The sequence below is a fragment of the Strigops habroptila genome, chromosome 5, assembly GCF_004027225.2.
Source record: "Strigops habroptila isolate Jane chromosome 5, bStrHab1.2.pri, whole genome shotgun sequence".
NCBI classification, from domain to species: domain Eukaryota; kingdom Metazoa; phylum Chordata; class Aves; order Psittaciformes; family Psittacidae; genus Strigops; species Strigops habroptila.
In genome coordinates, this window is record NC_044281.2 from 36,188,679 (window position 1) to 36,216,415 (window position 27,737).

General features: G+C 36.5%; 1 protein-coding gene across 1 annotated transcript in view; it reads right to left on the minus strand.

Annotated features, from left to right (window-relative positions):
* Positions 1–27,737, minus strand: part of CTNNA3 (catenin alpha 3) — a 491,060-nt gene that overhangs the window by 188,020 nt on the left and 275,303 nt on the right. Inside the window, exons 8-9 of the mRNA XM_030487065.1 lie at positions 18,919–18,999; positions 13,811–13,963 (exon numbers count right to left, since the gene is read on the minus strand). Of these exons, the coding sequence (XP_030342925.1) occupies positions 13,811–13,963; positions 18,919–18,999 (234 nt within the window). The remainder of the gene's footprint in view (positions 1–13,810; positions 13,964–18,918; positions 19,000–27,737) is intronic.

Consider the following 27,737-nt stretch of genomic DNA (forward strand, 5'->3'; position numbering starts at 1 on the left):
ATTGAATTAATTTTCTTAATTCACTAATTTGACCACATTAACTCTCCGTTAAGCCTCTATCTACCAGCTCTAATTTATCAAAGGCAAGTTATCTGTCTTTAAAGGCCTCCTCTCATCTGCCTGCCACCTCTCAATTACCGTTGCCATGCTTCTTTTATTAGAATTTAAGGTATTTTTGCATTTAAAACATTTGTGCACTTTTCCTGTGCTGCCTTTCGATTTTAGAAATAATTCCACACTCCTCCCACAAATGCCATTACCATCTTTAGGCTTCCTTTTTGCATGCTATCTGCACACAGTCAAGCAGAGCCACTCCTGACAACAGAGGGTTCGTAGGCTGTAAGCATTAAGGCTATCTATTCTGTTATTGACAACTGTCACATCTTGACAATCGGGTCAGTTTGCTGAAGGACTCTCAGAGCCTAGAGCACAGAAACGAATTCTAGATTAAATGGGAAGGCACAGGTTTAGACCTAAATCTTGGGCTTACTGGCATAAAATTTGTGTTTCAGACATTAAAAGTTTGATTTTTTTAAAAAAGTTGAAGAAAAAAAAAAGCCCTGTAAGTAAAATGAGGAATTACGGTTTTGGTTTTGTAGTTGGATTGGTAGTGCTTGCTACAAACCTATCTAATCTAAATGTCCCTGCTCATTGCAGGGGGTCGAACTAGATGGCCTTTGAAGGTCCCTTCTAACCCAAACTATCCTATGATTCTATGATCCTGATTATAGATTTGCTAAAATTAGCTAAGTCAGCAGTTGGGTTGCTCAAATGGATCTATTTAGATCTCTGGATTTAACTGAATTGCAGCAATGAAGACCCTACAAGAAAAGAACTTTCACTGCTGAGATCTCATGAATGTGCCATTAACTAAAATCCACTTCCCAGTCATAAATATTGATCCTGCTTAAAAGTGTTTATCTTATTTACAAAAAATGCCCTCCTACTCTGCTGACAGGTACATTTTATTCCCAAAATGCTGACCAGTATTCTGCATGCATATCTCTATATGCTAACTGCTTCATGTTTCACACTTAAATACATGCTCTTTCAAGCAGAAAACCACACTTAAGTTCTGTGTCCACAGGTCACATTGTATAACAGGATCCTGCATCCTAGTGATAGCTGCTGTGTATGTTTATGTACATGATGAATAGAAGTTAAACTGTAATGCAAAAATAGGGATGATAGTATATTCTTCAGTTTAGAGTCTTAGACTGCTATTATGACACAGATGTGATTAAATACTATACCACTGAAAGTATATGATGGTTTTAAGAAAAATGGTAAGAACAAAAGTGCCAGCAAAAAAAAGGACAAGCCCTGGACTTGGATCTTATATTTGGGGATGAAATTCCTTACCATTGAACTGCCTGAAACTAAAAACTTCTGCATAACAGGATTCGTGTTTCTTGTCTTGTGATTATGCTCCTAAGGAGGATGATAAAAGATTCTGCTCTTTTCTGATATCCTGAAAGCTAATAAAGATGTTCCAATAATCTGTCAGTTTGACCTCTACATATATAGTTGGGGAGGTTTGCCACCGTCAGAAGTAGTTTTGTGTTTCAATGGCTCAGTAAAATCAATACTAAAGAACTACTAATGAAGGATTAAAAAATTATTTTCATTTAGTGTTTACCAGTCTGGGATGAAAACCCATTGAAATGGTGCAGTGCTGAGAATAATCAATTCCCTATTGTCTTTGAAAGAAGTAGAAAGAAATTAGAGTCTTCCAGTTGACAGGACTTTGTATATGTAGTACTTTAATATGTAAAGCAAAATTCATTACTGGATTGTTAAATTCCATTTTAGATTAAGTTGCTACCTGCCAGGAAACTATGTGTTACATTGGATGGCAAATCGGGGGGGGGGCTTGGTTTTCAGAATTCGAGTAGTTTTATTCCCCTTGCCCAAGTGGCAAGTAAGAGCTATCATCTTATATATGTCAATAAAACAGATTGAAGTAGTGAAATTTTTCCCACTGTACTTGAAGAGAAATATTTACTGTTTGTATAGAAAATTAAAAGCAACTTATCATGATTAAGTTGCAGATTCCGTGTTGAAACTGACTCCTGGCAGAACTGTTTTCCATCAAGACCAAGTGGCCCTGTGTTTTGCTTGAGAGAAACTAAGGATTTTATGTAGCATGCTTATTAAGTTATTATCAATATAGATTCATTTTGATTACCAAATACTTACTGTTATTTCCACCGTGCTGGGTTTTGCAAACATTTTGATTAACACATTTAAGCCTGAAAACGTTTCATTGTACCACATGAGTTCTTCTATATTGTTTGCCAACATGGCATTGTAACAGCATTGAATGAAAAATAACTTTTATATCTATGTGTATCACGAACCTCAATTTCTTTATAGAAATTGCACTAATTAACGGTTTTCTAAATAGGAGTTAACGCAGATAAACCCTTACATGGACATTCTTAACTAAGTTTAATGGTGACTGATTTTGAGTTAGCTAAATTCACTTATCTGTGTTGTATTCCAGGCGCTGTCATTGATCCACATGACAGATTCATTCTCCCATTCTGTCTCCTTCTACAGTTTATCTGACTCATATGTTTTCCCAAATGTAGGGACCCAGATATTTGTTGGTGTATCCAGAATGCTACTGAAACACAAATGTAGTAAATGTTACCTTTGAATAACTTAATTTCTGTGATGAGTTTGGCTCACATGAATTCAAACACATTTTCTGGGTCCAGCTTTTAGGTAAGTAAGAGAGGCTCTAAACCAACAAACTAAAAAGTATTTATACTTAAAAAAAAAAGGTGCCAATCCAAACTGCTGTCATTCAACACACAATAGTTTGATCATGTTAAAGTGACAAAAAGCTATGAACTCTCCAGGGATAATTGTTTAAATTAATTTCCCTTATCCTTATTGTTGTGCTTTACTATCCAGACACAGAGACCACCTTCCCAGGTAAGGGGCCAGAAACCCTATACTAGGCAAGGAGTGCCTAATACATGTAATTATATAATTATATTTATATATAAATTATTTATATAGCTGTGAAGCAAAGTTCTCCCAATGCATTCAGGACATCAGTCTTACCTTTTTAAAAGCTAGTTTTAGAAGTAACTGAAGTAACAAGAGCCAGCAAGTTATTTTATTCAAGATCTTAACTTTTTTTTTTCCCATAAAGTAAGTTAAGATTCTGTCAGTATTTGCATAGTTTGTTCCTATGCATCTTGTTCAACTAGAAAGTGACAAACCAATTTATTTCTGTGTATTTCAGTATATTTGTAACTCAAGATTTGTTCTCCTTTACATCTTCTAACTTAATTTAAAAAGAATGATTTCTTAAGGAGAATTCACATGGAAAATATGTGCTGGATTCCCTGCACTGAAAATCTTTATATTAACTGGCAAACTTATTTTTTAACAACACTCTGTATGTTCTGTATGCCTTTACTGTTCTACATCAACAAATTACAACACTGATGCACTTAAATATGTGCTGTGTGTTACTGTCTGTTGTTTGTAACAGATTCAACTTAGAAACCGTAATTCCTAGAAGCCAGCATTGTCATATTAGAATACACTCAAAATTGAAAAAAAAAAAGGCAACAAATAGGCAATAGGCTAAACCCTCAAGTTTATGTATTAGAGTAGTAGATCTGAAGTCAGTGTGATTAGATCAAATGACAGAGAGTATGATATATTCATGTACTGAGAGATGAACACAAAGTTCACTTCATCATCGCCTCCGCTTCTCCTATTAAATCTCTCAGCCTCTGCTTGGTACAGCTGACCTTTACGTGCTGCAGTGGGAGACTTGCATCTGTGCCAAAAGAAAAGATAATCAGAGGATTCTTCCCCGCTTCCATCAAATTCCTTTTTTAATCTCAAGTTCACCCAGCCTATCACTCCTCCTCTCGGAAAGCATTACATCTCTTTTATAGATCGGCTCAAGAGAACAGCCTGTCAGCTTTCCCAAATAAGAAATTTCTAGTAAGAGGACCTGCTTTTTTACTTGTGTAGATGTGACATTTCATTCTTCCTTTTTACCTGTCTTCCGTTCACTTCTACATACTTGTTCTCTCAATACCAGAATTTGTTCTGGTTTTTGGCAGAAGTGAACCCCAGGCCACAACACTCTATTCACTAAAACCAGGCATGTCTTACAAGCCACTATAAAGTACAACCAAGTCCCCTAAGGCTTTTGATTATTATTGTGTCATAATTTTAAATAGTGGTTATATTCAGAGCTAATTTTCAAATTTCCTAGAAGACAAGACTGTTTGAAAATGTTTCCATATAATGAAATATTTCAATTAGATTTGCAATTTAATTGTAATGTTTTAAATGAAAAGGCATTTCAAAGCAAAGCTAGATGTGTGAAATCTCAAAGCAGTTAATCTTTATTTTTTTAAACATTTTTATCAAAATTGCTGCATTATAATAAGGAATTCCAATTAATAACAAGCCTTTTCTAACAGAAACGTTATCTTTTGGGAATTTATTTTAGCCAAGGCTCACAGACAAAGATATCAAGTACAGACAGAATTGTAACCCAGATTTGGTTGCTTTTATCATTCTGCAATATATCCTAGTTTTTCAATGTCACAAAATCAATATTCACACTCACAAATATTTGATGCAGTATATGAGCAATATAAGGCACTGTAGCCTAAAATAATCTCCATCTGAAGAATCTTTAATATGACCTTTGCTATTCATGAAGATACTTCAGCTATGGAGTGTCCATTTCATATGTGGGAAGAGTTCAATATAATAACCAAAATGGACATTTTAATGTTTTGGTTTTTTTAGTTTTTACTGTGTAACTAGGACTATTTAACTTCCTCCATATAGCAGAAGATACTCTTCACATTCGCAATTACTGTGCAGCTATAATACTGCAAAGATACTAGCCAAGGTATCTCAAATTCTTTGCCAGTGTTGAAGGTTTTCGAGTACTAGCACTGTCCACAAAGCACCAGCTAATATTCCTGCTGAGTGTGGCTAACATCCCAAGTGTATGCATATTTTAACATAAGCTAGAACATCTTGGGTAAGAGCACGGAGTAGTTAATAAACTCAGGACAGAGAAAACATAAGGAAAAAAAAAGAAGATATTACCAACTACTTTTGGAAACATCATTGTCCCAGATGTGGTATTCAGTCTTTCTGTATCACTGATGTTTTGTACTTCACTGAATTCATAAACATGCTCCTGAGCTGTATTATATTGTAATATCTTAAATCAATTTTGAAAGAAAAGACTGTAACTTCCAAATGTTAATGCAGGAGAAAGATATATGTAAGAGATCTTAATCCTCAAACTGATTTACAAAGGTCACTGGCCTATGAGGGTACTGTTTGTTTCTTAAATTACAATACGAGCAGTGAGTCACTATAGTGAGCAATTTAGCTTAGCTCAATTAACATTGCATACTCAAAGAGGAAAAAAACATGTTCTTCCTAAAGACCTACTGTTTCTATTTGAGAAATTTTATTTTTCAGATTAAAACAGAAGCCACCAAAAATCTTTCTTGATATTTCAAGTAGCACTTCTAATATCCATATCAAATTCATTGTTAGAGACACCTTTGTGAGAAGATTACTTTTGTTTTGATTATGTCCCACTCAGTCTATTGTATTTATATACAAAGCAGTATCATAACCTAGTATTCAAACATCCTTGGTCTTTCAAAAACACATGTAAAAAAATGCACTGAAAAACAAAATACACCTAATTAAAAACTGCTATATGGAGCATAAGAAAATGTAACCTAATGTATGTCTCAAAATAGACCAACCTCATGGTACAATTCATCTCGCCTCACTTCAACCATCTAGAAATTAAGACATCCAGACTAAACTAGTCATTTAGTCAAGGAACAGAAAGGCAGTTAATATAATCAAGATAAATCATCTTAGGGAAATCTTTATCTTGGGTTAAAAGTAAATGGGATAAATAAGGTTTTAAGTTAAAACACCACCAACACAATCAAATCTCAGAATACGGACCTGAATTTTTCAACTTTGTAAAAAGACAAAACAAGTAAAACAAGTGGAGTAATACTGGTGGGTTGGGGAGTGGAGAAGGGACAGTATTGTTAGTACATGTTTTAATTTGAACAGAAAAACAACACAAATATCAATGGTTTGTTTTACTTAAAAATAGATTTAGATCCTAATCCTGTAACACCAGAATCAATATTGTGTTTTCTATCACCATTGGACTTGTTTGGCTGCAATACTGAAATTGATTTTTAAGTGACTGGAAATCTGACTATACAAATACGGAGGTCTTTGTGGACCAGATTCAGAATTTTATTTTGCTCATTTCTGCAATCAAATGAAATATCATGGAAAGAAAATTAAGCACTGATGGTGTTATCAATATGGCAACAACAGCTTCATTTACAACCGACAGAGTTATAGAATCATAGAATGGTTTGGGTTGGAAGGGACATTCAAGATCACCTAGTTCCAAAAAAGGACATAGTAGAGTAGGCAATAAAACTATGCTGATTCAAATTATGGCTTACTGATTATTTTGAGAATGCAATATCATCTATTTGTTACAATATCTTGTCCTGCCTCCATTTTTAAATTGATATTATCAAATTCATCATTGGTGCAACACTAACATCATCACCCCAGTTCAGTGACACTGCTCTGAAGCCTTATAGGTGTGTGGAACATGTTCACTGGAACAGTGTGTTTGACAGGACAGAACTGAGACACTGCCTTTTAAAGAGGACACTTAATGAAGTTGAACTCATGACTGGATTCAGGAAAATCTTAGCTTGGAGAAACTTAAACTTCAGCAGACAGTACATACAGCTGATTTCACAGCACGTATCTTCAAGCGTAAAAAGTTACATCTATATGATGAAATGGAAGTGGCCATAAAGCTTTCTTATGCCATTAATATCTTTTAGAAGAGCAATGTTAAAATCAAGCAGAAATGGACAGACCTGTTTCCATACATGAAGGCAACGGAAGAATGTCCCCCAGGGAAGAGCTAGACTATTAATCATACTGTGTGTGCAGCACTGACATCCAGTCATGTAGATCCTATGACTACTCCAAGAATCCAGGTGGCTGAGTTGCCAGTAATTCTCAGCTGGTACAGATAGATTAGCATCCATTTTTTCAATCTCAGGAACAAATCAGCAGGGAATTGGGAGAAAACTGTGAACCAGAAATTTCCTTCTGTTCACAGTGTCTATGTTAACTTTTATTTACACATCTTTTACTAAATTATTTGGAATAGTAAATAAACTAATGAAGATTTGCAAAAGGACCTCATGGTACCAGATGACTGGATGATAACACAAATGATGAAATTCAGTCTAGAGAGATGCAAAGTGAGCTGGGGGGGGGGGGGGGAGGGGAGTAAATTCCTTGTTACATATATATGATGGACCTCAGCAGACTAGTACTAATCAGCAATAAGGTTTTGGGATTGTCATATAAACTTTCTGTTAAAGTTGCAGCTTACTGTTCAGCAGTAAGAGAAGAAGAAACGTTAGGAATTAAATAGATGAGGAAACAGAGAACATAATGAAACACCTAGAATAGCATGCACAGTTCTGACCTACCACCTCATGAGCTTCAACGTGCTGAAATAGGTACATGGAAGGTAGCAAGATGATCCTTTTATGGCTTCCAAACAAGGAAAATTTAGAAAGACCAGCAATACTCAACTTAGAAAACAGACAACTGAAGAAGGATGTGACAGACATCTGTAAGTAGCATGGAGAGAAAAATAGAGACTGGTGCACGTTTTCTCTTCCGATACAAGAATTCAGGGACAGCAAATGAAATGATCGTGTGGAGGTTTCACAGATACATCTCTACACAACATGTAGTCAAACTGTGAAATTCTTTACCACAAGATGTTATGGATGTCAAAGGTTTAGAGTGGGCTCAGATCCACACCTAAGGTGTTTTACATTCAGGAAAAAATAACAGTGACAATGCAAATGTTGGGTTTTTTCTTAGCTTTCATTCTCCAATACAAAAACTAGTGGTTGCCAGCATCTGAGCTGGTTTTCACATCTTGATGCTTGCAAGCAGCTTCACTATGTCCCATAAAGGCTATTTGCAGCTGACAAAAGAGAAAAAAAACAAACCAACAACCCACTTGTTCTTCTGATAAGGTATTTTTTATTAACAATATGGGCAGTCTTGCTTGCATCACTGGCCTTTGCTGTGTCATTTGATGCCCACAATCCATCCATCTCCTTGGATGTCACAACTACATGTAGATCATAAAACTGCCTTTATAGATATATTACAATTGTGTGATGTCTCCTTTACCTCACCTACCAACCTTCTCTAGTACAGTTACTCTGGTATGCCATTTCTTGCAAGAGTTTATTTTCTTAGTTATTTAGCTTTTAAAATATTTTACCTTTGACTGTTGTCTCTGTTAGTGTTCAATAGCCAGATATATGCCACCCATGATCTTGCACTTCAATACTTAAATTATTCTCAGTTGGACAGATCAAGCCCAATTCTACAATAGTATACATGACTATCTTTCCGGATTTATAATTCATAATCTGAAAGCTGGAAGGGGATTTGTTTGTTGGCTTTTATAACAGTGAAGGAAATAAATAAGGAAGGAATCATAGAATCATAGAATCATAAGGGTTGGAAAGGACCTGAAGATCATCTAGTTCCAACCCCCCTGCCATAGGCAGGGACACCTCACACTAAACCATGTCACCCAAGACTCTGTCCAACCCGGCCTTGAACACCGCCAGGGATGGAGCATTCACAACCTCCCTGGGCAACCCATTCCAGTGCCTCACCACCCTCACTGTAAAGAAGTTCCTCCTTGTATCTAATCTCAACTTCCTCTGTTTAAGTTTGAAGCCATTGCCCCTTGTCCTACCACTACAGTCCCTAAGGAAGAGTCCCTCCCCTGCATCCTTATAGGCCCCCTTCAGATACTGGAAGGCTGCTATGAGGTCTGCACGCAGCCTTCTCTTCTCCAGGCTGAACAGCCCCAACTCTCTCAGTCTGTCTTCATACGGGAGGTGCTCCAGCCCTCTTATCATCCTCGTGGCCCTCCTCTGGACTCGCTCCAACAGCTCCATGTCCTTTTTATGTTGAGGACACCAGAACTGTACACAGCACTCCAAGTGAGGTCTCACGAGAGCAGAGTAGAGGGGCAGGATCACCTCCTTCGACCTGCTGGTCACGCTTCTTTTGATGCAGCCCAGGATATGGTTGCCTTTCTGGGCTGCAAGCGCACACTGCCAGCTCATGTTAAGCTTCTCGTCAACCAACACCCCCAAGTCCTTCTCTGCAGGGCTGCTCTGAATCTCTTCTCTGCCCAACCTGGAGCAGCGCCTGGGATTGCCCCGACCCAGGTGTAGGACCTTGCACTTGGCTTGGTTAAACTTCATAAGGTTGGCATCAGCCCACCTCACAAGCGTGTCAAGGTCCCTCTGGATGGCATCCCTTCCCTCCAGCATATCAACCGAACCACACAACTTGGTGTCATCGGCAAACTTGCTGCGGTGCACTCAATCCCACTGTCCCGGTCGCCGACAAAGATGTTGAACAGGACCGGTCCCAACACCGATCCCTGAGGGACACCACTCGTTACAGGTTTCCAACTGGACATCGAGCCATTTACCACAACTCTTTGTGCGCGGCCATCCAGCCAGTTCTTTATCCACCGAGTGGTCCATCTATCAAATTGATGTCTCTCCAATTTAGAGACAAGGATGTCATGCGGGACAGTGTCAAACGCTTTGCACAAGTCCAGGTAGATGACGTCAACTGCTCTGCCCCTGTCCATCAGTTCCGTGGCTCCATCATAGAAGGCCACCAAATTGGTCAGGCAGGATGTCCCCTTAGTGAAGCCATGTTGGCTGTCACCAACCACCTCGTTGTTTTTCATGTGCCTTAGCATGTTTTCCAGGAGAATCTGCTCCAAGATTTTGCCAGGCACACAGGTGAGACTGACTGGTCTGTAGTTCCCTAGGTCTTCCACCTTCCCTTTCTTGAAAATGGGGGTTATATTACCCTTCTTCCAGTCATCGGGAACTTCACCTGACTGCCACGATTTTTCAAATATGATGGACAGTGGCTTAGCAACTTCATTCGCCAGCTCCTTCAGGACCTGTGGATGGATTTCATCAGGTCCCATGGACTTGTGCCCATTCAGGTTCTTAAGATGGTCTCGAACCTGATCCTCTCCTACAGCAGGCCTAAGGTCTTCATTTTCACAGTCCCTGCATCTGCTTTCCAAGACTTTTGTGGTGTGGTCAGAGCATTTGCTAATGAAGACTGAGGCAAAGAAGTCATTAAGAACCTCAGCCTTCTCCAAATCCATGGTAGCCAGTTCTCTCGATAGCTTCCGGAGAGGGCCCACGTTGTCCCTAGTCTATCTTTTATTTGCTACATATCTATAGAATCCTGCAAACATGGAATTGATAACTGTCATTTAAGAACCTTCTAATAAAATACAAAGATGCTTGAAAACTTTCTCATAAACTCTGGGGATGCTGTATAGGGTTGGATCTTGAATTAACCTGTCATCCAACTCAAAATCTTACAGGTGGCAGACACCACCATGTTATGAAACGTATCCCTGGCAAAAGGCTAGGCAACTGTCCCAGAGGGCACAGGTAATGTTTATACGTTAGAAGTTTCACCAAGTAAATTATTTGATAAAGAAATGGATAATAGAAGTAGCAAGGATTCAAAGCCAACTCATCTCCTTTCTACCTGTCCTATCCTTCTTGCAGATTCAGGCTCTCCAATTTTGGTAGCACTTTTGGCTGTGCCTGATTTCTATGGAGTATCCATAACCCATGGCACCATGTTCAGTTGAAAACCAAGCTCCATACATATTTGTCACTTCTCACTTTCTGGATGTCATGGTTTAAGCCCAGCCAGTAACTCCGAACCATGCAGCCGCTCGCTCACTTCCTCCCTTCCTTCCCCCCCAGCTCCAGGGTCGATGGGGAGAAAAATTGAAAGAATGTAAATCTCATGGGTTGAGATCAGAACAGTCCAATCACGAAGGTGTAACACAAAACTAATACTGCTACCACCAATAATAATAATGATGATAAGGAAAATAACAAGGGGAGAGAAAATAAAACTTAAAGGGGAAACAAAAAAAAAACCACAAGTGATGCACAATACAATTGCTCACCACTGTCTGACCAATACCCAGCCCGACCTGAGCAGCGATCTGGGCCTTCCGGGTAACTCCCCCCAGTTTATATACTGGGCATGATGTGCTGTGGTATGGAATACCCCTTTGTCTAGTTTGGGTCAGGTGTCTTGTCTCTGCTCCGTCCTGGCTTCTTGTGCCCCTCCTCACTGGCAGAGCATGAGAGACTGAAAAGTCCTTGATTGGGGTAAGCATTACTTAGCAACAACTAAAAACATCGGTGTGTTATCAGCATTGTTCTCAGACTAAAGTCATAAATACAGCACTGCACCAGCTACTATGAAGGAGAAAAATAACTGTTACAGGTGAACCCAGGACACTGAAGTCTGTGTATGTACACGCGTGAAAACTAAGATGACTAAGATTGAAGTCTATCTATCTGTTATATTCCTTGACAAATTAAAGCAACAGTGCAGTGCTCTACAACTGTCAATTTAAATATATATGCATATTCTCAGTTTAACAGGCTTTAGGCCACTTAAACCAAAACATGCTTCTAAATTACAGCTCTGATTTATTTAAATGCTGTTCCATCTAGATCAATGGAATTGGTATTACACTTTCCACAAAATAGCTGCCATAATTCTTTTTCTTTGAGGATGCTGTCAGAAATGACTGAATTTTTCTTAAAAATCAGATAAATCTGTTTATATGTACAAAGGCCCTTTGTGGCCACTTGCTTAGCTGTTAATATTTTTTTGATTTCTGGTTGTTTATTTTAAGACTGATAGGCTAGCAGTTGATGGATGCAGTACAACTACTAATTAATTTGCTGGAGAGTTTAGCGGTACAGGTTATCAAAAAGCCATCAATCAAGCTCTTACTTAGGGATACTGGAAAGTGCATTAGACAAATTTAAGCAACTTTTAAATAAGATACTTCAGTTCTAGTAGATATCCAGAAGATAATTTCAGCTTTATTTTATGTTAATTTTCAATAGCAGCATACTATAAAAGCACCAGTAAAGTGACAATTTGGAATAACTAATTCAAGAACAGGAGGTGGCACTGGCTACAATCTCTCTGAAAGCCAGTTACTTGAAACATTTTTAAAAGTACTGTAGGCAGCATATTACATCATAGGATAAATATAAACATGTATTTATATTTAATACATAGTCTGTATATTTATACATAGAATAAGATGATGTAAGGCTACCATGTAATAGAAACCCTTTTATACAACATCACTAAGGAGAGCTGTCTTCTGGGCAGTCTTATGTGCACAGGTAGGTGCTACATGTCCTTGTAGATTTTTTTAGTCAGTGTATCTGTGCAGCCATCAGCCCCTTTAGTCACAAACCTAACCTGATGGCCAGCTATTCTTTGCATTTGGGAAACAAATTCACACCCATGAAAGGAAATTAATACTGGATTTTTAGGTTCACATCTTCTAAACTGAATAATGATTTGGGTATTCCAGCTGACCTGGCCTCAATTCCAAATTCAGTGAAGTTATCAGATATTCAGAGATCACCTGTCCTTTCTAAAAATCTAGCTGATTCAAGCTGGTGTAGTTTCAGTATTAAAAATCTTAAAACTTTTAAAACTTCAGGTTTCTGCTTTAGTTTTCATTTGATTTTGCAGCATGGTCAAAAAGAGACATTCTTGTAAATCAAAGAATAATAACTAGTCTTATTCTGTAACTACATAACCATGAAGAGAAACATAAATACAATACCCTACTTTTACTTTAGCTATTTACCTATTTGTCTTTCATTATCTGTAGACCATCCAAGATTAATTCATTCATTCTGAGCCAAATACTTTTTCTAAGTAAATTTTCAGCCACAGAGTGAATTAATTGATTTTTCCCATTTTTGTGTTACTGCACACAAAAGCACTAAAAGCTTAGAAACCCACAAAAATTATCAATGCATTCCTTACAGGCACTTGAGATAATATTCCTGCAAAATCCATGACTTCTGTGTTCCAGCAGTGTTTCCAGCTCCAGTTTGACTGAGTTTGTCAGTGAATATTTAGTCATAGTTGCAAGACTGATTGTCCAACAAACTGAAATATTCCCCCAGATTCTATCTGCAAATTGCTAAGTGATAAATAAGTATCATTTATAAGTAATAAAGAAGTATATCTTTTAGAAATGAGTATACAATGTATGCGAGTGAATTTGTTCAGCATATACGCCAACATGCTTTTAGTCTGCTAGAGGGTTCATGGCTCTCAACTGGGCGTCAGCACCATTTCCTCTTCAGCATATCACTACACAGGCTATGAACTTTCAAAGTGAGAAAGCTGACAAACAACTAACATTAATATGGTCTCTCACATAGTTTGGGTGTTAGTTTCTGAACACTTTGAGATAATACTCTTTAGAATAACACATTTGATCAAGTTCCCACTGAATATCTTACACTGATTTCCCTAATTAGAATTCCCCACCACCTAATTTCTATGCAATGGAATACTATATAAATGCCAACACCACAAAACCCACTAATTCCATACCATTATATAAAAAATAGAATATGTTTACTATTGCCCTAGGCCATCTATTTATTTTTTCCTGAAATGTCAGGCTTAATTGTTCTATGATATCTGCCAGCAAAAGAGATGTGCAGCGGCAAGTCATACCGTATATTCAAAAAAAGTGCAACTCCATCAAACGTACCTCCACAAGCCTGCTGGTATGTTCTCGAAATATAGCAGCGTATTCCTTTATTTCTTTCTCTCTTCCATTTTTAGCAGCTTCAATGAGAACTAGAAGTGGAACAGTGGTATCCAAGAAGGAGTCTGAGATATGATCTATAATGGCTTTACGGAGCTGCAAAAGAAAGCACTACATTAGTATCTGCTAAGTGGACTATTTATTAAAGCCTACTGTACTTATTGTCCATTAATATTTTATAACATAAACATGTACACACTGTATTCCTGCATTATTTGCAGGATTATGTGTCTGAAACTTACTGCAGTTGCAATTTATCTATTACACAGAAAACTCTTTAATTTTAGGGACAATTTTAATATACCACTACCTAAATATGCGTGTTTGTATGTGTGAGTGTATGTGTGTGTGAGCACAGATACGTAAAACACTTCAAACATGTAGTAGTTCTGTTGAAATCAAAGGAGCCAAATAAATATTCATGTTCTTTGATGAATAGAATGATTCCACACATGAAAATTTACTGTTAGACCAAACCTAATGTCTCCTGAGTAGTCCTTCTTGAAGTTCAGATGCCAGGGGAGATGGCTGTTTCATTTTATAAAGAAAATATTAGTTATGTTTATACTCACAAAACAGTCTACATCACATGCTTTCATAGTTGTAAAATATTTTCAACCTTGTTGGAAAACCCAAAAATACAGTTTGATCAGCAAAATGCTAGTCTTCACGGCAATTATATCAGTAAGATTACTGATTGCGCCACCTGAACATAGATTAATAGAGCAAGAACTATAAATGAGTCTGAAATTCAGTTTTGTCTACTTAAACTAATTGTTCTTTAATTTCTTAAATTATTAAAGAACAAATTACATCTCTTAGGTTAGGTTTCATGTAAGGTTACAACTGATCACTGGGACATTACTTCACCTAATAAGTTATTTTCCATATTAGAAACCTACACATGGCAATCATTCATTTTAATCATAGAACACTGGAAGAAATGTACCAGTTGTAACAATACATGCAATGAAACTAAATTATCAAGTTTCAACTTGAATTTCCTACTGCAAAAAAGAATTTTTACAATATCTAGAAAAGAGATGGATTGGAACAGAAAGAACACAAAAGGCTTTTAAGCTCTTATGTGCTGACAGGTTTGTTGCCAAAGGAGGTGTTTTCACTTAGTATTTTGCTCCAACATATCTATGTGAAAACTCAGTAGAAGTAAAAACTCACACAGCTAGAAAAATGCAAGAAACCACAATCTTTTTCATGCTGTTGTCCTTGTAGGTAGTGCAGTGAACATGCACAACAGAAATAATAGCAGGTAAATAAGTTGATTATCAAGACAAGATTTGGATATAAATTCCACCACTAGCTTTTAGGTAACCTCACCTTCTAAAGCCAGCTCTCATTGACTCACCAGGCACATGGGACAGACAACTCTTCCAAAAAATGCAGGTAAGTTTATGTTTGGAATGTTTATCTGTCTTCTAGCTTACTGTAACTTACCACTTACTTTCTGGATATGTTCTCAAAAGTAATTTACACAGACAGAGACTATAGGTTTCCAATACAAAATTAGATTTTTACTGTCATGTTCACATTCCCAGCTTTAATTTGTGGAATCACAGTTTAAAAATTAAAATTTCAATTTATAATAACCAGCAACAAAAGTTTGTTGAACCATATCCATGGCCAGTGATTCATTACCCTAAGAGAGATATTTTTGGGTTCTGTATAGCCCAGATTGTAGGACTTTTGCAGCCTTCATGGATTATTTGAGAACCAGTGACTGCAATGACCTTAGTCACATTCATGGCGAGCTTGAGGCATCCAATTTTCAAAGCAGCAGCCTAATTTCATCTCTCATCACATATTTATTTGCTGCAGCTTTTTACTGGTTTGCTTGGTTTAATTAACCATTCACACATAAATTAGCATTATTATTTTGTTCTAAGAAATCCTCTATCCTGCAATTAAACGGTAAAATGCATCATCTTCAAAAAAAAGATAATGCTGTGTCTTTGCTGAATACAAACACGTTTGAAATTATGTTCCTGTTTCAGCTATGCATAGCAATACATGAAGCTGAGATTTTCAAAAGATGGCTTGCACAGCATTAAAGAACGAAGAAATACAACATAGAACAAAGAAAGGAAAAAGCCAAAAGAAAAAAGGAATATCTGAAGTAGTATCTATTTCTCTTCATCCTAATTATAACAATAATTTTTCACTACTCTGTAAGTCTGTTTCTGAGTCTGGCCACCTCTAGAGCAAAATGCTAAAAGTTAAGCAGCCATATCAGGAGACATATAAAGAGACAAAGAATAGCACCAGCAGCGTTAGCAGGCAATACTAGGGAAGTTACTGTGCTATAATTAATTTTTTTCTCATACTTCTAAGTGAAAGAGACACCATCAGAAGAGGGAAGATAGAGGGAGAATGGTATTTGACAAACTCGTTTTTAAGGTGCAAGGTCTTATTCTTACCCTTTGAGCAGATTGTTATGGAAGTGGAAGCATGGAGTGTTTTTGGTTTGATATTGAAGTGCATTGAAAAATAACATAGAAACATGTTGTTTATAAAACATGGGGCATAAGGTTGTCCAAAAAAAGTGGAAGGTAGAGAAGAAAATCCCAGCAGCTGTTTACAACACTATTAAATGTCAGTATCCTGATGAGTACAGAAAACAGTGTTTGCCTCCATTTGCCTATTGCCTCACAAGACTACATTGGCAAAAGTCCTGGAAAAACTAAAGATTAGCTTTATTGACAGCTCCTCTCTTTGCTATTTCAAAGGGATGCCAGGAAGGCAATCTCCTTTATGTTCAGAAAAAGCTATCCATGGTGAAAAAGCAACACAGAATATAAGAATATAATCAGAAATAACACATATATAAAAAAAACCCAACCAACCAAAACTGTGGAACAACAATAAGAGGAACATCTGTGCAGTCTATTCATGATATGCTGGAACACAACTGGGAAGGAAGAACTGAGTATAGTAATTTCTCAGAATTAGAAATTGGAATGAATAGGCAATTCCTTCCTAAACATTCATACAGCCCTAACTAGGCAGGGAAGCAGTGATCTAGCTAAAACTGCACACACAGAAATGACATGCTACATCTCTGGCACAGTACAAGTAAAAATCCAAAAAACCTAGAATAGTTTAAAATCCCCACAAGTGCTGGCCAAGTTCCTGAAGTGCATAGAAATAATTTCTTTGGAAAAGCCAGGGATTTTTAAAACTTCCAGAATACACTGTTCTTGAGATACCTACTTTTGCCATCGAGTCTTGCCAGATACAACAAGCCTTCCTTTGCTTTACTTACTGTGGTCTACAAAGACATTCCATAGGGGCCCATGGCGTAACCCATTGTCAGGTGGTGACTGCACCAGCACTTATATGACAGTTTTATTTATTGTACACAACGCTGAAGAGATTTGAAAAATACACCTTCATATGGTTTCATCTTCAACCTCAATTTTGCAGAGGTATCCCAGTAATTGACTGAAATCTGAGCACATTGAGCACATCTTAGCCCCAAGTCCACCATGAGTGTCTTACACGAGAATAGCTGTGGTGCTCCGTATCATTCAAAAAAAAATACAAGTATTATGAAAGCTGTAAGTGTAGACCAAATAACAGTGTTCATGTTTCTAGAAAATGTGCTGGGAGGCAGAATAATGAATGTTCTAAGTGAAAGCAAATAAGACTCTACTGCAATATTTGAAGGCACAGAACTCGCAATTTCATGTTTCCCAGATCAGGAATTAGACATGCAGTAAGCACTCTTCCTAAAACAATTCTTATGCAATTCACATGTATTGAACACAGAACAAGATGAAGTAGATTAAGTATTTCTCTTAAATACCTTCCAGTGGAAAATGTCAAGAAAGCATACAGCTACTCTGGTTAGAGAAAACTACTGGTTCTAGATTGACTATAAATTGGGAATGATTACATTCAGCCTCAATGTTTTACAAAAGTTTATAGAAACACACAAATTGAAATATTTAACAGATTTTTAACACTGTAATGGAGTCAATAAACTGTTATAAACTCGAGTTTAAGTCATGGACATGACTGTAGTACAGAAGGGAAATGTTCCCAGATACACTGAGCTTGTGATCCAAGATGCTGGATATCTGAGCTGAACGTATTTTTGAAATTGGATAGCTAGTTAGTTGTAGACACTATATTTATATTATATTCATCTCATCTTTCAAGGCTGCCCCTGGCTGATTATGTGGGACAGGAAGGAAGTTATTCATCATCTTGAAGCACAGGCTGGCTTGTAAGACTGTTCACAAAGTTGGGAGGAGTATTCTTCCATTAGAGAGTTGACAAATAGCCACAGCTAGAGACAGCATAAAGCAGTGTGTGCTCATGTTTTGTGTAGCCATAAATTTTTCATATAGTTGTTTGGGGCAGCCTTGCTGAAAAAACTGCTGGCTTTCTAGCTCTCTTAAGTGTTACATTTTATACTTTCAATATAATTTACAATTTTTCTCCAACATGTTCTTTGAAGAGAAAGGATTTAAACACAGCTGATGTCTACTGCTCAATGTCTGCAGTACACTGAAGTTGTGGGTTTTGGTGCATGTCTTACATTAGTTTTAGGATACTGGGATGAAAAATGGGTGCATGCACTGTGGACCAAGTATTCCAAGGACCCTTTTTTGTTGTATGAGTTGTCACAACTGTATAGAACTAGACATAGTGATTCCGTGGTCCTTTCAAGGTATCTGTTCCAACAACCAATAATAATTCAAACTTATTTAAAATAAAATTTCTCTTGATGTCCAAAGTACATTACCAATATATTTCTAAAGCAAATACATATTTAGACATGTACCTATGAAGAGCTTTGTTTATGTACATACATATAATTCAGCTAGTATAATTTGCTAGGGTTTTTCCCCCTTTTGAAAATTTGTATGTCTATGTTCTGTGGAATAGTGTAACTATCCTCAGTATTTTCTTAACATAGAAGAAATCTTTATTTTCAAAATGTAGTGCTACAAAAGCTGAAAACAGCAATTTGGAAAAGCATCCCTCGAGTCTCCTTTTCTACCTTTTCAGTTCCCCAGTTTGCTTACCTGTCTGCGGAGGTCTCTTGTCTTCTTGCACATACCATCTATTGCAACATTCAAGGCATTGCTTCTCTCTTTCTTGTCCGTCTACAATAAATATGATAGAAAACACAACAATGGTTATTTGTGATCTCTTAGAAAGCATATTCTTTGTGTCCTCAGTTCCTTACAGCATTTGTTAAATCATACATGCTCAAGGGTTTTTTTGAATTTTAATACATTTCAGGAACCAGTACCACAATATTCACAGAATGCCAATTGTGATGATAAGTATAATCTGCTGAACCACAACATATGCTTTACTAGCAGTGTATCCAAATGAAATTAAACACTTTTTTATCTTCTGAATTGCCATAATACTCTGTTTATAGTCCAGGGTTACTTATGGAACAACATTAATGTAATAATTATTATATTTGTAATATAATATATGAGGGTGGTGAGACATTGGAACAGGTTGCTCAAAGAAGTTCTGGATGCCTCATCCCTGGCAGTGTTCAAGGCCAGGTTGGACAGGCCCTTGTGTGACATGGTCTAGTGGAAGGTGTCCCTGCCCATGGCAGGGGGATTGGAACTAGATGATCTTTAAGATAGCTTCCAACCATAACCATTATATGATTCTATTATTTATGCCAATCCATTATCACCAAATTCATATGAAAAATCATGTTATTTTTCTATAAGCCATTTATAAATTCAGATGCCCACAATGCAGTTTGGTACTGCTTTAGTCTACAGCATACATTATTTTACTCCTGTAAAACAAAACAGGTGAGTTTCAAAATGTACAAGATGTTGCCATGCGAACATTCATTGTCAATAAAATAGTCAATCTCTTCATTTAACAGCACATTCATTCTCAGCATCAACAGAAGTCTGAGTTCGGGAGATTTTTGAGAGTTCTTCAGAGAATCAGTTGTATACTTTCAAACAATCTTAGCTTTTTTTTTTTCTATCTATCAGCAAAGCGGTTATATCATTATTAGCTATTTGAGAAGTGTAATTAACACTTTTACTGTGCTGCCTACCTTTTCTTCTATACAATATTACCATAGTATTTGTGTCTACTAGCTGTTTTGAATAATCTTTTTTTCATGTTTGCACAGAAACTGTATGAAAATCCAAAATGTCTGATGAACTTTGTTTCTCTAAAGCAGTCATTCATTACTCACTATCTTGGAATGCCCTGGTCCAAAGGAAAGAAACCAGAAACAGTGAAAGTATCTTTGCGTGAAGTCTTAAGTCAGTACACATTACATCTCCAGGGAGAGGGCCAGATTCTCAGAAATGCTGAAGAAATAACTATGTATACTGGTTATAGTATTTGGGCTTCAGTTACAGTACACTAGGAGTCTATTATTATGAACACGACTGTCTCATTTTGTAAATCATACTAAAATAAATACTAGTGAAAACAAAAGTAGTAATGTACTGGTAGGCATCTAGGTGTATAACTTTGTTATACACAATATATCATACTTCAGAGTTATTTCCTTGCTGAAAAAAAAGTAATAATCTTTAAACAGAACTGTATCCTTAATATTAAAGCAAAGGCTAGACAAGATCAGGAAAGAACTTTAACATTAAAAGTGAATGTGTCATGTAATAAATGCCTTGAAATTATTAACTTAAAGGAAAAATTACTTCAGAAGATTAAGCTTATATATTCAGGGTGACTTAGAAATTTTTCTATTACTTTACTTTTCTGAAATTGCTTACAGTCTTTGCAGGGAACAGCTGGTCAAACACGGGTGTTGGAGAGAGGTCTGAACTTCACCTTGAAACCATCAAGGAATCCCTGAAGGCGCATACTGACCTTCTATTTCATAGTAATGGGACCGTTTCTCATACCAATGCTTGCATATGAACTGAAGTAAATAATGACTCTTCTACTATATTTTGCAAGCTATTGTCCGCCTTCACAACAAATCGATCCCTTCTAAACTGTGAGGTAAACAGGACCAGTAAAAGCATTGTGGATACAACTCAGCTTATGCCTATGCATTTTCAGATGACAAAGATGCAGATGACAAAGATCCACATTGGCACATCCTTTAAAAGCTTTATATTTAGAGCCTATTTTTCTAAGACGACAAAATCAATGTAAAATATCAGGATTTTTTTGAAGTTGTCTAGTAAGCTGTAACTTCAAAGATGGCAACTAATGATATAACTGGCTTTAAGCAAACCTAAATCTTTGAGGCAGCTAATATGAAATAACCTCACTCAGTGAGGGGCATAAAAATATTGAGCAGTGAACAAGGAAAAAACCACTTTATTTGCAAACTCTTAATGTAATTGTCAATAGACAATGTCTAGAAATCAAAACTAATAATAACTGAAGTTATTCTTCACCTCGTGTTTTCCCCAAGAACTAAATACACTGTAAAATGCAGCTTTGGACTGCAGAATATAGACAGGCCTAGAATGTGCGTAACCTCATATTTAAACGTCAAAAGGACACATTACTGTTTGGATCAATCCTTCCTATAAAGATTTAAGTATTTCCAAATGTGTGCAGTCTGTTAAAGTCAGAGGGACACCTGATGACAAAGTCTACTCTGGGAGCACTCTTAAATATGAATGGCCTTATGCCATTTTGTCCAGCTTCTGTAAGGTATTGTCCATTGGGCCCAAGTACATTTGAATGCTGAATTACTTCTTTAAGTTAAGTTTATACTCCTCTGCAGACTTCCATCTCAGATATATGACAGTAACAGTTCAAGATCTACACAGTTCAAGATCTACACTATATGATTACACTTCTTTTATAGCTGAAAAATTCTGGATTTAATATGTTTAAAGGATCTATCAAAATAATGGCATAGTGAAATTAAACATGATCTGAACATCTCTATGCAATGTTCCACTTTCCAGTAATGCAGCTAACATGTCTGTGTTTGCAATACTCTGCATCTGCTTGTCAATTAACATTCTTCTCATGACTGCTGTACTTAAAAACAAGCAAGTCTATCCTGAAGTAGCTCATTCTTGTTCAGGGTGACTGAATTAAGAAGAGGGCTAGGAAAATTATGCACATTTTTCTAGTCTCTGGATTTCAAAAATCATGCAGTTGAGCTCACTCCTTTCAGTTTTCCTGCACTCAGCTACAGTTTTATTCTGTAAAATATATATAATAACAGCTATATGGCTCCCTTGTGAAGATATTACAAGCAATATCCAGCTCCTATTTCAATGCATTTTTAACATATGGAAAATTTTACAAGCACTAAGTTGTATTATTATTAATACTCCACTAAGTGAAAACAAGTATTTTTAATTAACACTGCATAGCCTGAAGATAAATGCTGAGTACTGCCAATAATACAGGCCTATCTATTTCACACACTGGCATACAGCATTAGCTGCATGACTCAAAAACCACATGTGCACAAAATCTTTTCTGTCAGATTTTCATTCAGAACAGTATATATCTCAGGGCAGATTCTCTTTTGAAACCAATCACCATGTCTCCACTATTTTTAATGGAGAAGTTATTTTGTATCAGCAGGGGATCATGACCTTCATGGGCACAGATCCTTCTGCACTCCAAGGTGTATAGATGCAAAATAATATGCTTGCATTAGCTACACAACCTTGAAGGACTCAAGAACGTGCCTGCACTGGAGTCTTTGGTGGGTACATGCCAACAGTTAACAGTATTAACAAAGACAACAGTAATTCAACAACCTTCACACTTCACTGAGTTGAAGAGATAGCTTAAACAAAGGTATATAATTATTCTGATGAGGTTTTAGATTTCACTTTATTTATACTTCTGAAGTGCTACAAACGTTTACCCAGCAGTTGCACTGGTGTCTCCCATCTGAAAACTGATCAGTAGATTATAAAGAATATTTGGGGCAGAACTACTTAAGTGATCATCTAATCTCTCCAAATACTGAGGCTAATAGATATGGGCTAAATTTATGAAAAAGGATATAAAAAAGGATATATAAAAGAATACAATCAGCCATAGGTATTAGAACAGTAAATACAATTAGCATTCATTGTGTGAATCAAAGAACACCCCCCTTTAGCCATAATCAAAATGTTCAGTTACAACACAGAAGTTAAATAGTCACATTAGCAGTACTAAAATAAGCGAGACTTGGCCAAGTGAAATGGAGACATTTTATCTGGGTATGTACTGGTGATAAAGTATTGACAAGGATTTACTTAAATCTTGCAAGGCCACACTCCTTGTCCCCTTATAGTCATCAGAGAAAGTAATCCCTTTCGCATCACCTCTGAAGGTTCCGAGCCTCTACTTGCTAGGTGAGAGACACCTAGTTTGGTAGGTTGAAGTTCTGTCTTGTGATTAGTCCCCAGAAATACTCATTTTATACTTAAAAAAAAAAAAAAATCAAAACCCAAACCTAAATTCATAAAGCGCCCTGGATATTTTGGACCTATCCACCTGAAATAGGTATCAAGATTTCAATACAAAGTAATTGTTTTTGAAAAGTAGCCATACATGTTCAAAAACACTAGCATGATTTTCATTGCTTATCTCCAGCACCTGTACCACGACTCTGTGATAAACATCTTTTGATTTAGTTCAGTGTATCCAAGGACAATTATATTTTTAAAAAGACTAGCTCCTTTATTGAAATTAGTTCACTATGGAAATAGCAAAAGAATGTCAAGCTAAAAAGTAAACACAATTCAATACAACAATATATTAATAAATGTCAGAGCTCTAATTAAATGACTGATTATTTCAAGCTATGTGTTGACTGACAATAATCCTATAACTCAATATTTATAGGGTCCTGTACATTGTACCTTAATTAAAAAAAACGAAACCAAACCCTCACCCAACCTAAATAAGATATTAACACAGTCACAGTCCTATAGAGATAGCAGTCATTTTATGTCTGCTGTTAAAATTTAACATTTAACATGTTTTGATATATGGTGCTTATAAATGTTTCCTCTTTTGAATTATAAAGTTTTTTTGAATTCTAGACAAAACTAACTGATAAAAAAAAAGTTGTATAAAAAGCAGTTTCACAAGTGTTTGTGTGTGTTGAAACAATGTCATTACTTGGGAAAATTCTCAGCATGAGTTTGCTGTGCAAAGACAGAAATAAGATTTTTAGGGTATTTTTTTCCATACACAGCTCATAGAAACTGTGATCTTTCAAAACCTGTTTTTCAATTAAACAAAGCAAACACAACTGCAAGCATCTGTCTCAAAAAAAACCCCCAAACCAACAAACTAAACCAAACACAAACCATAAGCCTTTATAAGGGAAGATCCAGTTCAATCCTGGTGCAGTCTTCATTTATATTTGAACATATGAACTAATAAAGAAGGGACAAGAGGCTTGTTGATCACAGTGGGCTTGCTTCTGGCAAAATTATTTAACACAGTGCTTCAGCCATCAATAACTAAATAGAACTAATTTCACTGCTTACATTCTTTGCTGGGAGAAGGCGAAGGACTTGTCACCTTCAAGGTCACATAAAGAGTGAAGAAATCTGAGATGAGTGCTTGGCTATGAAACATCTTTGAGAAGTGCCAAGTCTGGGGCAGCCACACCACAAGAATGGTAACAGGGCCCCAGAAACATCTTATGATGAGAACAACATAATAGAGCATGGAAGGTCCAAATCAGCAGTGTTGGAATAACCTCTGTCTCTTTCACAGCACTTGCCAAAGTGAGGCCTCAGGGCAGCTATTTCCATATGGAGTACCTCCCTCCCTCTGACATCTCCTCTGGGGAACAAGTAACTAGAACCATATAGTGTAAACTCTTCTCTCACCAGTGGGTCTTACTGTAGTCAATCTGCTTGCCACTAGGCTGCTGTGTGAGCCTTCTCTCTGCCCCTTGTTCCCTGCATGGCCTGTGCTAGATATGGAATCTGCACTGCACAGCACCAGACACTTCTCTGGCATTAGGCCCCCTGGAGTCCTTGTATTTCTTGGGGCACTGGAAATATGCTATTACCAGAATATGAAAATCAAGCTTCAGCTGTCTTCTCATCCAACAGATCTTTGTACTCAAATGCATCTGGCTTCCTATTTCGACCTAATATAAGGAAGAGATCTCTCAAGCAAGTTTTCTTTCTTACTGCCTTCTTGTCTCATTTTAGACTGATAAATCCTTCAGTCCTATTGCTGTTCAGTCCAACCCTACAGTTTCCAGCACAGTAGGAACAAAACCTCTTGGAACCAATAGGCAAAATCAAAGAAATTTAAATGCTGTTAAGAACCTCTTTCTACTTCCTTGTAACAATTTGTGTATCGCTAGGCCCTAGGAATATTTGCCTTACATGAAGAATTAATGGAAACAGTATTTTACCCTTCAAATTTTCAACTTGCTCCTCAAAATACAACTTCCATGTAAAAAACGAGATTCCTTGTTGAATCTCATATGCCTAGTTAAATAAATCCAGACTATGATATCCAAAGCTTAGATATCACTGGACAAGTTTATGTCTGATTCAAACATAAAAGGAAGCCAGTTGTTTATAATTCTAGTTTCCAAGTATCTGTCATGCTTTTAAACAAACTTTTTAAAAGACCTCTTTGTTCCTCATCCTGGAAATGGATAGCAAAAACTTTTTGAGTGCAAATAACTTAATTAAAACAATGGGATGATTTAGATGCATAAACTATTATTTGCACATTTCTCCCTTTTTTTTTTTTCCCTACAAAATCTTTAAGGATTCACAGCAGCACCACGTTATTAACTGCTGCCTGAGAAATTCTTAAATTAACATTTAAGAAGTTATTCAAGGAATCCTCTGACAAGACAGTAAAGGCAGAACTTGACATTTCTGACATTTTAAAGAACAAAAATTCCTTTGAAAAGGCATAAGTTCTCAGGCCTTTTCATACGGCGTGTCCAAGCATATTTTTCCTGTACATCAAAAGCCTGCAAAAGGAAATTCATTTACAGGTATGCTTATTACCTTTCTTTGTTAATATAGGAAACATACAGAATGAATAACCCATGAGTATTTTAAGTTGAAAACCACTGTATTTACTCAGTAACGCAGACTCCCTACTCTAGCCTAGTGCACTTCTCTTAAAGACACTTGACTCAAGAAAACCTATTTCTGGGAAAAACAAGTAAGTATATTTAAATAGTGTGAGGGGAAAAAAAAAGGGGGGGAGGGGAGGAACACCCCACAAAAAAATAAACCAACCAAACACAACAAGGGCATGGAAAATCATATGCAACTGAGCACATAAGGAATCTTTCATGTGGAACTGTTTCTCATTATAGATTTTTTTTCTCTTCAACAGTTTCAATGAGATTGTCATTTTTTTCCTCTTCAAGCCATCATGGACAGGTCCCTATGGATCTGATGCTGTGAGATGTGAACTACCACATAAGAAATGAATTACCTCAACCTCTGTCAATATCAAGTGGAGTACCAAGGGTTCAGCCCACTGTGTGAATTAGCCTTTCTCAATCAATCTGCAAGAAGTCTTGAATTTAAAGCCTCTCAGTATAACTCTCTTAGCATTCAGTTATATCTAGGTCATAATACTGCAAAACAAATTTAATTCTAAATGAGCATGCACAAAACAGCCAAAAAAACCACCCAGAACAACAATTTAGAATTTACAATCCTTTAATTAAAAAAAAAAAAAAAAAAAAAACAAAACCCCTTGAAATATCTAGATCCTAATGTAATCTTAAATTATCAGAAACAATTGTGTTGCTGGAACATATGTAATATTGCATGTTCTAATCCATGCTGCAAAACATCAGCATCAGGCAACTGAAGCTGGGGAGGGTAGCAAGGGTGTCTCTAAGGACAGAGCCAGATCCCTCATTTCTGGTAAGAGAATAAGGAACTTGAAAAACTAAGCAACCCAAAAGATTGAAGGAGGAACCTATGCTGCTTTCAATTTTTATAGTTTCTTTCTGCTAATAAGGCAAATATCTTATTATATCAGTTTTTCTTTTACTTTTTCACATTGGCAATATTAGAAAATTCAGCACGATTCCTAGGTGAACCTGAAAAAAAAAAAATCCCAGGCTTTTCTACTACTTATTTGGGTAAAATTGTCACAGGAAGTAAATGCATCATAACTGGTCTATTGCAAAGCAAATATAATAATAATTTACTTTTTCTAATGAAAAATCAAAAGCAACGGGTACTTCATATTTGAAAAATGACGGTCTTCACTTAACAGAGAAATCATAAAGGCCAATGGTACTGTATTTTGGTTTGCATTTCAACTTTAAAACTATTGGAGGAATTGGCAGGGAGTGAAAAGTTAATTTTCTTTTAATCTGATGTTACTGTCATTCACTGATGATGCAGGAAGGGAAAGCAAATATAACTAGAAATAGAGCAATATCCATACTATCAAACTGAAAACAAGAAACATACTTAAGGTTAATCTGCTTTTTACTAATTTTCTAAGTATGTAGTACAGAAGTTTCTAATTGAATATCCATCTACCATTCACCAAAGTGTTCCGGCAGTTTTACTGCAGCAAAATAGGAAATTAGTTGGAGAAAATCTCATCCTACAGCAACAGTGTAAGAGTTTCCTATGATGAACTATCATATAAATTGCTTGGAGTAATCTCTCTCTGTTGTCAGAGGAAGAAAGTGATGGAGGCGAAAGAAAATTCAAAATAAAATGTAGTAGAGTTGCTGAAACAGTCCTTCTCATACAGATTGTTTAAAAGTCTTAGCTGTACTCTAAATCAAAAAGTTAAAGAGGAGTCTAACAGGGAAAAATGTCCAGTGCTAAGCTACTTAAATTCTTCCGTACCTAGGGATACACTGAGATACTACAAGTTCCAAAGTGGTATTTCTAAAGCAAAGCAAAGGCATATCCTGCATTTT